The 13,135-nt window shown below is 45.2% G+C and overlaps 1 protein-coding gene across 1 annotated transcript in view; it reads left to right on the forward strand.

The window, feature by feature from the left end:
- The window catches only part of LOC142582719 (proliferation-associated protein 2G4), a 36,160-nt gene that overhangs the window by 16,248 nt on the left and 6,777 nt on the right, over positions 1-13,135 (forward strand). Inside the window, exons 8-11 of the mRNA XM_075692685.1 lie at positions 349-427; positions 514-592; positions 2,764-2,815; positions 8,813-8,907. Coding sequence (XP_075548800.1) covers positions 349-427; positions 514-592; positions 2,764-2,815; positions 8,813-8,907 — 305 coding nt within the window. The remainder of the gene's footprint in view (positions 1-348; positions 428-513; positions 593-2,763; positions 2,816-8,812; positions 8,908-13,135) is intronic.

Here is a 13,135-nt window from a genome sequence, read left to right on the forward strand (position 1 = left end):
GTACTTATGAGCCTTGGCATATAATTTCAATAACTGACAAAATCATTTGAATATTCTTGGCTAAGTAAGTGAACAAGTGCACTTCATCATTATAAACAGTGATGTTAGGAGCCGTTTATAGCTAGCGGTTCTTCATTCACTTCAATGTGCATCATAAGTGTGATCACATTATCAAGAACACATGCTGGACCTGAAGTTGAGATGCAGTGCGACAGCTGATTGATCACTGAAATTTGGTACTATTGTTGAAATGGGGGCGGGGGGGTGGGGGGAGTCCAGACTGGCCCTCTGATGAGGTTGCGCAGTTACAGTTGTTTTAGTGGCAGTAACATTTCTTTTTGTTTGCAGGAAAGAGCACGAGAAGTGCGAGTTTGAACTGCATGAAGTGTATGCGATCGACGTCCTGGTGAGCACAGGAGAGGGCAAGGTACGTTAGACACTTTTTCCTTTTCTCGCTTGCACCTTTGTTGTGCCTCACCTTGCATTTGAAGGATCTCATATGTTTTTCTGCAGGGTCGTGAGATGGACACCCGAACGACTGTGTACAAGCGCACCGACGAAACTTACTTGTTGCGAAGCAAGGCTTCTCGAGGTGGGTTTGCATGTTATCATTTTACACCAACTTTGGCACACTTGGTGCCAAATGGATGCTAAAGAGGAACATTAAATTTGCTTTAGATTAATCAAGTGATATTTCAAAATTCTTTTTCATTAATTTTTCAGCGAAGGGTTAATTCTAGAGGAGAAAGTGAAGGCCAAACTTCTCTTTTTCTAATTTTGAACCTAAATTTCGGTGTTGGTGTGTCAAAGTAATATGGATCAGAAAATTCGTGAAGCACGATTTACGCACAACCTGCAGACATGGTAGCATTGGATTGTAATTTGAATATACAAGAAAACATAATTCTCTTACGTGGACAGTCAAACACAAACCCTTTTTCCAGCTGCCGTTTGAGGTCTGTCTTAGTAGGAGCGGTTTGCCCGGCTTGGTTCCTTGCAACACTATCTGAATAGTGCTCACCTGCGCGCATCTGTGGCAGCAGCGGCGCCTGCCGTGCGGTAGAGGAAAGAAACAACAACCAGACAGCTCACCTTTGTGCACAGCGTTTCCAGGAAAACGTTTTAGTTATATAAGTTGCAGTTGCCGGTTAGTGTGAGAAGCAGTCGGGGATCTTTGATTGCTATATCGTTCCACTCTTAAAGGCAAAGCTTAAGCATCCTACAAGTCTTAAGATTAAAGATTGTTACAGTTTAACGTGAAAGAATATGAAGTTAAGATAGTACAATGAAACCTCATTAAAGCGTAGTTGGCCGGAGCTCGGAGAAAGTACGTACTAAACGCCAGTACTGTTTAACCGAAATAGCATGAGATCGCTCACTTACCTGTCGAAAACGGAACTCGGAGAGAGTGCGATGAAAGGGGAAAGAAACATGCAGTATTTATTCACTTCGCGCGACAGAAGTGTTATTTTCGTTTAATGCCGCCGCGGCCTAGCATGACCACAGCGGCCTCAAACTTACTGAAGCTGTGTGCCAGCTTCTCAGTCAGCCCCCTCTTCTCGGCAAACACTCGCATGACAGATTCCTTGTTACGAATTCTCCGTGCACGCACGCAGAAGTGCTGCAGAAATCCCGAGGCGCGTTTTTAATTGCCGTGTGCCAGAGTTTGGAATACTTTTCGTTTGGAATAGAGTTATGTTATCGTGCCTCTGTTCTCGCCACGACGATTGCATGCATGAGGCTGACGTAACACGCAGCTTCTGCCACTGTCGGGCCTGAATCGCCTGTGCTGTCTCTTTCCATGTCGTCCTAATCACTGTCGCTAGTCAACACTTTGGCAACAACAGAGGCAATGATGGCGAAAAGTCGAACCTCATAGCCGACATCTCTTCGCGGTCGCAGCAGCGCTGCCGAACAACTTCTTCGCATCCCAAATGCCACACACCGTAGTCAACAGTAGATCTCTGTCACTTGCTAGTGCCGAGTTCTTCGTGTCACGTTCGATAGCATGGACGATGTCTCATTTTTCTTCTATGCTGAGCACCCGGCGTCTTCTTTATCCGAGTTTCGGAACGACGCGAGTCCTCGCTTGCACGACGCCATAACGCTCTCTGGCACGGCGTCGAAATGATGTTGACATGGCTTCACGCGCAAACGCACAGGGCGCTTGGAGGCCGTTGTTCCAATCTCTGAGGATTGTTGTTCTGCCAGGCTGCCCGATGGAGACGACGCACCGCCGTGTTTGTGTGACGAAAAGTGGAAAAGCTACGTCTTAACCGTTGCATACGCGATAAGCTGGTATGGTTTATGCGGTTACAAAACACATTATGTTCAATGGCCACTGAGTCGGGGATTTGACTTTACTACCTTTAAAACGAAACTACTGTTTAAGCAGCTACATTTTAACGAGGTTTTATTGTATTGGTATTGGACTTACTTGCAGAAGAAAGCCCTCTCTATGCTGCGTGTTTGATGCATATTGTGGGATTATGGTGCCCTATCAGAGCGTGGCGTCTGATGCACCTTTGGATTCTTATTTATGGTCGCCCTCTGCACTACTTTCTGTTGCGAGTTCATCTGTAGCTGTTATCGTAACAAGAAAAAAAACATTGCGAGCTTCTAGAAGGGTAATCTGACCGTCAGGATCTATTCAATGGTGTGTTTTTTTTTGTGTGTGTTCTTTTAATGATGCCGCATAGCGTTTTTGTCTGGACTTTTAGAGCAAACACGTTTTCTACATTGATGCAACAATTTTCTTTTCAGCCTTCCTTAGCATTGTAGACAAGCAGTATGCCTCTATGCCATTCACACTAAGGTAAGCCTCAGCCTGTGCCTTACTTGAAGTGTTAATTGTGTTATAATTTAGGGTGGTAAACACAATGCACAGTGGAGTCGATGCTTAAGAGGAACGTTGGCACGATTGGAGATCATTATTTTGGAGCGCATGTTCAGTTTTGCGGCGCGCAATTGGCTTACCATGCCGACGTCATCGGCCATGGTCCGGGGCCAAGTCTTTGATGACATTAAAATGACGACACATTCCTGTCAATCATTTTGAAATTGAGCACGTCGTCTGCTAGGAGCGTAATGTGAAGAGAGTTGTGCAGTTTGAAGAGGTCATGCACTAGCTATGAGACCAACTTCGTATGGCATGCCTGGTGGATTGGATTGGATCCAAACAATGGCCGCAGCTACAGACTGCACGTTTGCATCCAATCCATAGCGTAATTTGGGAAAATGGCACTTGCAGTGGGAGCTTCAGTTGTTGCGTTGGCATAGCTCAAGGAAAAAGCAGAGCAGTTGGAGGTGTGAAATGCGTTTGAAGAGATCGCAGAAGGTGAATTCTGGCATTGCTTTCATTTCTCAACCCGAACAGTGTATTGAACAGCTCCCTCTGATGCGCCGAGACCCATGGGCCCAGTGAGACATTGTGGTGCGACGAGATGATGATGTTGCTGTTGCCTCTTGAAAAGTGCGCTGCTGTTCTCGTCTTCTTTTTTCAAAGTGTGTGACATCCCCTAAAGACCATGCAGAAAAACTTATTCTAATAAATTGTAGTAGTCGTACACGTTAATACAATGAATACAGTGAAACCTTATTAAACCGTAGGTGGCCGGAGCTCGGAAAAAGTACGTACTAAGCGATAGTACTGCTTAACCGAAGTAGTGTGAGATGGCCCACTTATCTGTCAAAAACGGAACTTCGAGAGAGTGCGATCAAAGGACAGAAAACATGCAGTACCGTATTTACTTGCATAATGATCGCACCCCTGAACTTTGTCATCAAAATTCGATATTTTTTTCCTTTCCTGTGTAATGATCACACCCCGAACTTGCCACAGCGATATGTCGTGTGCCAAGTCTAGCTAATGATTGCGCTTACCATCTGTCGAATGCTACGCAAATGACTCTTCAAGTCATACCAAGCGGTCTGCATGCACTTAACGTTCTTAAGCAGATGCCCCATTTAATTCCTCTCATCACTTTCTGCACTTCCATGAAAAAAAAAGCTACAACCAAACTTGCCTTGGCTTTATTATTTGTAGGCTTTATAATGGTCGTGGTCAACAACAACAAAAAAGGCGCTTTTTAATTCTTCTCGTCTGTACTCGTGGGCACGCAACAAATCGCATGCAGTAATGATAGTAGTCACGTTTACACTGGTACGTTAGAAGTGTACCCTATTCATACGCCAACGCTTGTAACACAGCTAAGATATTCGCCCACCCATAGCGGAAGCGGGCCTTATTAAGATAGTAGTGAAAACAAATGCTGCAGTTTCTGCAGCGTGCCTGCCATAGGTTTCTTTCAAGAAGGAAGACATTTAGGAGGTGAAACTCCCGCCAGCGCAAGCGGGTGCGGGCGACCAGATAAAGTCACAATTGTATGTGCCGACGGGTCCGTATGCAGTGGCGGCGCCATGCGGCGTGTTGTAGAAGCTGCAGCGAAAAAAAAAAATGCGGCGCCCCGGCAGGCGGCTCCGGGGCGCTCTCTGGCCACTTCCTCAGGCGCGCGCAGCCGAACGGGAGCAACACGCTCGACCGGTTGCCCCGGCAACCGACACGGCCGCCAGGCGCCGCCAGCATGATAGTGGCTCCGCGGGCTTGTGACCTTTTTTAGTCGCCGTAAACAGCGGAGTTTCCACTCCTAAATGTTTCTTGCTCCGTGGTTTCTTTCACTGGCAGCTGAGCGCGCCCATCTCTGTTTTTGTCCCGTCAAAGTGGTCATGGCTACGTTATTGCCGCAAACTTGCCAATAGTAGCGATATTATTCATTACTGAACTGAGGGCAACTGTTTCAATGCATCTAATGCACTCGCGAGAAGAAAAAAAATCGCATTCGGCACGTTCGGCTTGCTCCGCTGGCCGCCATTTTTGTTTTTAGTTTCTGCTCTGTTACAGCGGTAGCTGCCTATTTGCTGACCTGTTGTCATCCCACAGCAAATGCGGTATGAAAAAAAATTCTTTTCACGGGAAATTTTACCCGTGTAATGATCACACCCCTGAATTTGCATCAATTTCTTGTTTACAAAAAAGTAGGATCGTTATACGAGTAAATACGGTATTTATTCACTTCGCACGACAAAAGTATGTTGTTTTCGTTTGATGCCACAGCGGCCTAGCAGCGACAATGGCAGCCTCAAGCTCGCTCAAGCTATGAGCCAGCTTTTCCGCCAGCCCCCTTTTCTCGGCAAACACCCGCATGAGGCCTACGTAACGCGCAGCATCTGCCACTGTCGGGCCTGAATTGCCCGTGCTGTTGCTTTCCGTGTTATCCTCATCATTGTCGTCAGGCAACAATTTGGCAATAACAGAGACAACAATGGCCAAAAGTCGAACCTCGTAGCCAACATATTTTCACGGTCGCAGCAGCATTGCTGACCAACTTCCCCTTCGCATTCCAAATGCCACACACCGTATTGAGCGGTAGATTCCTCTTGTGTTCGTGCCACATTTGACAGCACAAGTGAAGTCCAATTTTTCTTCTATGCTGAGCACCCCGTTTTTGTCCTAGCTTGCATGACACCACAACACAGGCCACAGCGCTCCCGACTCTTGCAAGGCACTGAAACAATGCTGATGTTAATGTGGCTTCTCTTCCAAGCACCCTTTGCATTTGCACTTGGAGGCCGTTCCAATCTCTGAGGCTCGCTGTTGCGCCGGGCTGCCGCAACACCGTGATTTTGCGACAAAAAGTGGGAATACTACGTGTTAACCGATACGTATGCAATAAGCTGGTACGGTTTATGTGGATACAAAACGCATCATGTTCATAGCCACTGAGTCAGGGATTTAACTTTACTACTTTCAAAATGAAACTACTGTGTAAGTGGGTACGGTTTAATGAGGTTTTACTGTATGTGAAAATGTGTTTAACCTTGAGTAGAATTTTCTTTTCATATAAATATCTTATTCTTTAGCAGGTGAGAAACATTTCGTTTTGTAGTATATTGCACCGAAACAGACGACAAACTGAACTGCTTGTTGACCTAGTTGGTGTTAAAAGACGTCTAGTTGGTGTTAAAAGACTGTGTTAAAAGACGTCTTTTACTGCAAGTTAAAATACACACAAAAGGAAGACCTTTTGTCTTCCTTTTGTCTCTTTGCGTCTTCCTTTTGTGTGTGTTTTAACTTTCAGCAAAACACGTCTTTTCAAAAGCGAACCACGTCTCTGGGGAGTTCACTGCTTTCCGATTGGCTTCTTTTTGCTTCCCGCTTTCACAAATTCTGTGTGCTGCCCACTTTGTGACGTAGGAGCTATGGAACGCATTCAGTTTCGAATGAAAATCTTCGATTACGCCTTATGTAACTGGTATTAAATGCATTATGTAACTGCAACATTTCTTCAATTCTGTAATTAAAAAAATGGATCATATTGTGCATTAAGCAGACGTCCATGTGCCGAAAAGAATTTAAAAATAATTTTTTTTTACTTACGGGCTTTTATTGAATATCTCCCCTGTAATCAATGGCAAATTATTCACCAGGTGTTTCTTTCAAAGAGGACGAAGCTTTAGCTCAGGAGCTGCTGTCTAAATACATGGAAATGGAGAAATTGTTCTTTAGGCTATGACTTAAAATGTTAGAATACCCGCTGTGGTGGCAAGGTGGCTTGGGCATTGTGCTGTTAAGACCAGGGGCTAGGGATCAAATCCAGGCTGCAGTGGCCACATTTTGATGAAGGCAAAATGCAGAAACACTTGTTTACTGTGCATTGGGTGCACATTAAACACTGCCAGCTTGTCGAAATTAATCTGGAGTCCCCCACTGCAGTGGACCTCATAATCATACTTATTGTGGTTTTGGCACCTAAGACTCCAGAATTCCATTTAATATTTTTTATGTGTTAAAACCTGGTTACTGTGTAGGAAATTCTTTATTTAAGCAGTAAGTTTTTAAAAAGATTGTTGAAAATTACAAAATTAGAAAACACTAGTACCATTTTTTAACTCATACTCGGTAATAAATATCTTAATTGTGTAAAGTGCACCTATTACGACATCTAAAGTGGACAAAAATCATGTATGATACATTGCTCTGAAATATACTGCTAATTTGTGAGTAGGACTTTTGCAAAACCCTCTAATCATCGTAGGAATGTTACTTAAGCTGTAAATTCATATTAAATTTGTTTGCTTGGGTACTCTTGGCAGATTTACAGAGTTGGAAACTTTGTGCTTTTCTTTTTTTTTTCTTAACACTTTGCGAGAAGCTTTTAAGCTATTCTGGGCCCTAAATTAAAATTCTGCTTCTTATGGTCACTACAATTTTACATTGCCTCTCAAATGCAACAAATTTTATTCAAATCGTTCCGATGGTTGATTCATAAATGCATTTTTGCATTTCACAAAGGCTTTTTGAATACCGAATTCGGAGTTGGCTTCGAGCTAAAGCTTCCTCTCAAGACTGGATCATACTGTGCATAAATAGGATTTACATTGGCGTGTGATGTTGCTTGTATACAATAGACTCCCTCTAAGACAAACTTGAAGGGACCATGAAAATTTGTTCGTCTTATAAGAAGAATAATTGGTGACATGACTAGGTGCACCCAAATATCTTACTTCAAAACATTAAATGAAGTAGATTTAAACCAGGGGAAAAAATATACAAAAAGCATTTATTTAGCTGAACTTAATAGAAAACTGTTTTCTTGTTGTACTCTTGCTTGGTTTAGTCCAGTCCGTGATGGATGTTTGGCACTGCTGTGCAAATCGGCATGCAGCTACAAACGATTTCATCTCACCTAATGACCTTAAAAATCCTTCTATGCCTTCGTGCTGCTGAAAAAGTCCGCTAGGGAGGTAAAACAGACATCTGCTGCCTCACAGGTCATAGGTGTAGGCTCCGAGCTAGCGAAAGTGCAAAGAAGCATGCTGAGCGCGTGACAAAGCAACGCAACCTAGAGGAAAGTCTAGGTGATCTGGAAAAGCAGAAACAAGGCAAAGCATCACTGAGAAGCGCTGAATTGACCTCCTTGGCAGTTGCCACAGGTTTCGCTTTCGATACGGACATACTGGGCTCATCTTGTGATAACATCTTGTGATAACATTGTCCTTGTCTGCCGTACGCTGTGTGTTCGAGTGAAAGCGTGCGACGGTGAGCCGACGATGGCGGCTCAATCTCACATGTGCAGAGGAGGAAGGGGGGAGGGGCAGCGCGCCATCTTCCGTTTGTTTTTACTTCTGTCCACGGACGATGAGCACGGCAGGCCTTCAGTAGGGTGCCTTGATGCGTGCGCCCCCAAGTGCAGCACATCGAGACACCGTAGCCTGGATCCAGGATCAGTAGTGGTGGTGATCACTCCAAATATTCGTCGTAACCGAAGAGCACGTCTGAGGCTGTTCATCTTAAGCAGATTTTTTTTGTCATTGAGTCTATGGAAAGCCAAACAAACGTTCCCGTGTTGTTCGTTATATGCGAGAATTCGGCTTAACCAAGTTTGTCTTAACCGGAGTTCACTGTAGTTCCAAAGCACTTGTAGCCCTGCTGTGCCATAGGAATGTGAAAATCTACTGAAGAACTGACCTTGGCTGCTTCTTAGCATTCACTCATTTTAATGGCTCATTCACGTCCATTAAATGAACTTCTGTCTAGTATCTGAGGCTGTGTTCTGCACAAGAAACTTGTTTTGCATTGCCAACAGTACTTTACGGGAAGCGTCATCAGTCGCCTTTTATTAGTTCTCTGGAGTTAGACTTAACCCAAAAGTTTGTACAGTAGCACGCCTGCTGTCACATGGTGTGGTGTGTTGGTGTGTTGTAGCCTAGTTTAGAAAATGCATTGCTAACTGGGCTCTCTGTCCTGAAACAGGGCGTTTGACGAGGAGATTAAGGCGAAAATGGGAGTCGTTGAGTGTGTCAACCACAAGCTACTTGACCCATTCCAGGTCCTGTATGAAAAGGAGGGTGAGTGCAATGTTTTTCCTTAAATTTTCGCCTACAGTTGCTGGCCATGTTGGCTGTGTCCTGATAAGGTAGAACTCAAGATCGACCCATTCATAGAAATTTGTGTACATGTACTAGAGCCTCATATCTTCCCGACTTGCTCCATTTTGCACAGTGCTGAGAACTGTCTGTGACTGGAACACCATTACATGTCATCACAGATCTTGTAAACTGGTGCCAAGCACAATATTTTTGTTAAATGTACATTACTTCATTACTGCTTGGCTTTGTTTCCACAATTGGGACATGTGCTCTAAAATGATTAATCACAAGGTTCATTGGTACTGGAGTTAAGCAATAACAGTGCTGATGATATTTTGTTAATTAGCAAATATCACTTGGCAATTTCTTTTGCGAGTAGTGTTTGCCTCTTCATGAATGCCAGCTGTTGTTGTAAATTGTGATATCTATCACAATAGATATTTTTTAAGTCTTTTTCCATTGATGTAGATTACCCAGCATGATCTTGCTACTCAAATGATACACATTTAAGCATGCGCAGATGATTGTTGTCTTTGGGGTGCTCAATACTCTGGTTAGCAGTTAGCCGCTGTGGCCTAATGAAGGGGTACTACTTATTAGAGCTTTGTCCTTGTTCAGGCAGCTCGCTTCCCTGTCTGTGTTTCTGGCTTGTGATCGTGTGCGGCTGCTGTGACAGCGTGCTTGTGGAAGCTGGCCCCTTGCGCTCATAGCTTCCACTGCATAGGCACAGAAAGTTGTCCCTGAGCACAGCAAACTTGAAGCCAGAGAGGAAGTGGGTGATCATAGAGGTGGGCAGGCAGCCAGAGGGGTGGGTGTCAAAACCACTGCCGCCCTCAATAAAAGAACCCCAATTATGCCTTTTCAGTAATAGACTGGCTCATAGTATTTGATAAGCATACTACGCTTAGTGTATGTACACTTGACATTGTGATACAGTAGCAGTTATGCTTGCTACTGTAAAATTTTTAGGGCCGTATTTCGTAGTAACCCATTTCTTCCTCCATTCTTATCATGCGTCACTAACAGTAATCACCCAGCGTGGTACAGTAAAATCTTATTTATATTTACTCGCTGAAAATGTAGTTGCAGTTAAAATGTGGTTTGTGCAATTCCCCGGCTCAACCCCCATTGAATGCCTTCCCCTGTATTGACGGATCACTTCGGAGTAGTGGCTCGTGGAATGCATACCAGTTAGCGTGTACCACGTTCACTGTAACTTGAAGTTCGGCGAATGCTGTGTTGTGCTACAAGTGCGTTTTCTTCATTCTTGAAAAATAAAACTGACACAAAAACAGCATTACAAGCGGTGTCATATCAACCTCGAAAAGTTAAGATTGACATCATAATAGTGATGGTGATTGGACTTTCCCCTTGAGATGTTGGTCAACAAGCGTGGAGAATGGCCAAACCAGAAGCCCTATCGCAGCAACCACCACCCTCACGTAGTCCGACCTACGTCACAGCTTTTGCTTCTTTGTTCAGTTTAGTCAAGCGTTGCCCTTGCGCATGTGGTGTCGCCCTCACACATGTGGTGTCGCCCTGCATGTTGCAGTGTTGTGTAAGTGGTGTTGTGGGGCCCGGGACATTATTCCTGTTCCTGGTGTTGGTGTCGTTTGTTGTGGTGCAGTGGCGACGGTATACAGTCGCCGACTGATTTTTCGGACTCCACAAATTCGGTCATGCTCGATTATTGAGTCTGCTTCGCGGCACTGCCATTCTCCCCATAGACCATAATGTATAACAAGTGCCGAAAGTTCGGACACCTTGCAACCTCTCATCTGATTTTTCGGACATTCCTTGAGCCAACTCGATCAAGAGCACCATGCACTGACTCTGACCGGTGTATGGTTCGACTTCCTGAACGCCATTTTTGTTTTGAATGGAGCCTCCTTGCTGCCCCACGAAGTGGCGCTACTGCAAATCCCTGCTCATCGTTTCTGCCTGGTTCGTGGCTACAGCAGTTCCGGTCTCGGCTTAGTAAGCCGTGTCAAGACAATCCAGCAGCTGATTTGTTTCTTTCTTAGTGCATTACGCTGCGAGTAGGCCACTTTTTTTCGTTTGTGAGACTGGTGTCGGCGTGATGGCGCGGTGATGTTTGCTTTGTGTGCTCTGTTCAGCTTGCAGTGAACCAACGCTGCATACAGAAACATTGCATGAAGTGTCTAATGGCGCCGACAGTGCCCGTACAGACTGCGCTGGGGAATGCCGGCAAGCGGGTGCTGGGAGGCCTAGCCTGCCCCCTACTGGCGGCGAAAATGTTCTGCCGAGACCTGCACAGTGGTTGCATTGCGATTCCGGACACTGTCTCATTTGACAGTTTCACAGGTGCTGACACTGCCGTACTGACCTGCGCAGAACTCGACGACGGCGAGATCATTCGTCAGGTTTCTGCTGCAGTGCCAGACGATGACTCCGGGTCGAAAGATGGCGCACCTACACTTGCGTCGCATGCGGAGCCTGTACAAGCAGTGACTGTGCTTTCAGCCGCCTATAGTGACCATACGACCCTCTCCAAGATTCAGGCTTATCTGATTGCACGTAAACAGAACAATGCACAATGGTACATTCACAATTTCTTCAAGCCTACTGCCGAGCCCGAATAAGTGCGTGGAAATAAAGGATTTCATTTTTTTTCTTAATCTGCTTTTTCGGACACCTGTTTATTCGGACATTTTCGCAGTCCCCGTGAGGTCCGAATAAACGGTCGGCGACTGTATTTTGTCTGTTTGTTTGCGGGCAAACGAACACTGCTGAAACGAAGCAGACAGAAGCATTGTATGCTGAATGTGAAGAAGTTAGACATCCATTGTAGCATTGAAAGTGGAACCACGAAGACTGCCGTTGCGAATGCGTGGGGATCGCCTTTAGAAACAGCTTGCAGCATATAGACCGTTTCATCGGGCGAGGAGGATAGGGCGCGCGGAGAGCCTTTCCTCCTCTCTGGCTTGGGCTATCCGCCGCGGCGCTGCTTGAAAGTATTGCTGTCGCGAGCTGCGGAACGATTTAGAGATGTCTTACGTGGTACTTTGTGAAATTTTACGCCATGTCCGTTCATATAAGGTCGTCAGGGAAGCCTTTCGGTGGATCGGTAACTACAGTAGGCGGAAATATCTCTTGGGGGCGCACAAATGTGACGCGCTTTATCAGTCGCGGTGTGTGTATGTGTTGTGAACTATTTTGCTCCCCCCCCCCCCCCATATCGGTTTTAATTCAACAAAGAAAACCGGTGTCTCTGTATTAGCAACATGAAATGGTAAATTTGCTCACTATCTGATCGCTTGGCGTAGGGAGTAAAACATAAAGCGTAAGAGCGCATGCTCGTGCACGGCGAACCTAGCTAGGCAACCACGAAACATCTAAGCGGCAGGCGCTAACAAATATTTGTGATGCACCGGCATCGTTCTCGCGCATTTCAAGTCTAGCAGGCTTCAAATTACCATATGTCTACGCTAGCCTTCCTGCATGAGGCCGATGGCGCTGCTCAACACAGCGATCACTGCAGGTTGGTGGACCAGCACAATACATATGTAAGCTGTGCGCTTCGGCATTGCCTTTTTGGCCTGCATACAGCCATAATGTATGAGAGGGATCGCATAAAAAGAATGCGATGCCTACTTTTGAGGACAAAATTTCCGTAATACGTGTGAGTGCGTCGTAGAGAACGGAAGGAACACAACCGAAAAAGAAAATTCGGTTGTCATCCACTTTCTCGAAAAAGCAAGATAAAACGGGCTAACGCCGCAGTAGGACCTCGCATAGTCACGCCGCGCAACGTTTATAAATATGTAATCGCTGATACCGTATGCTGGGACCATGCGGTATATAGAACAAAGATATATGTAATCCAGCACCTACCACTGCTTAGGACGCTCGCGCAGTTCGTAAACAGTCCCTTTGCTGGACAAGCTTAATTCAATTCAGACTGTGAGGTATGCTGCTATTACTTGCCAAAACTATTTTATTCAGGGGCGGAAAGCTCATCCATCGAACCAAGTAGTCACGCAATGTAACCTGCAGCGAACAGTTTGAACGCTTGTCAAAGTATATATAACAGCACAACTCCTATCGTAGCAGAACGGTACCCACGCTGTTACGATCGTCGCGTATGTTTCATGACTACTAAACCGCAGCTTAGGAATAGAGGATAATACTGCAATAAGGTCACATTAGTGATTCGAACATTCAGAAATACACAATTGATCTCCGA

Source organism: Dermacentor variabilis, chromosome 5 (genome assembly GCF_050947875.1).
Source record: "Dermacentor variabilis isolate Ectoservices chromosome 5, ASM5094787v1, whole genome shotgun sequence".
In the NCBI taxonomy this organism is placed as follows: Eukaryota; Metazoa; Arthropoda; class Arachnida; order Ixodida; family Ixodidae; genus Dermacentor; species Dermacentor variabilis.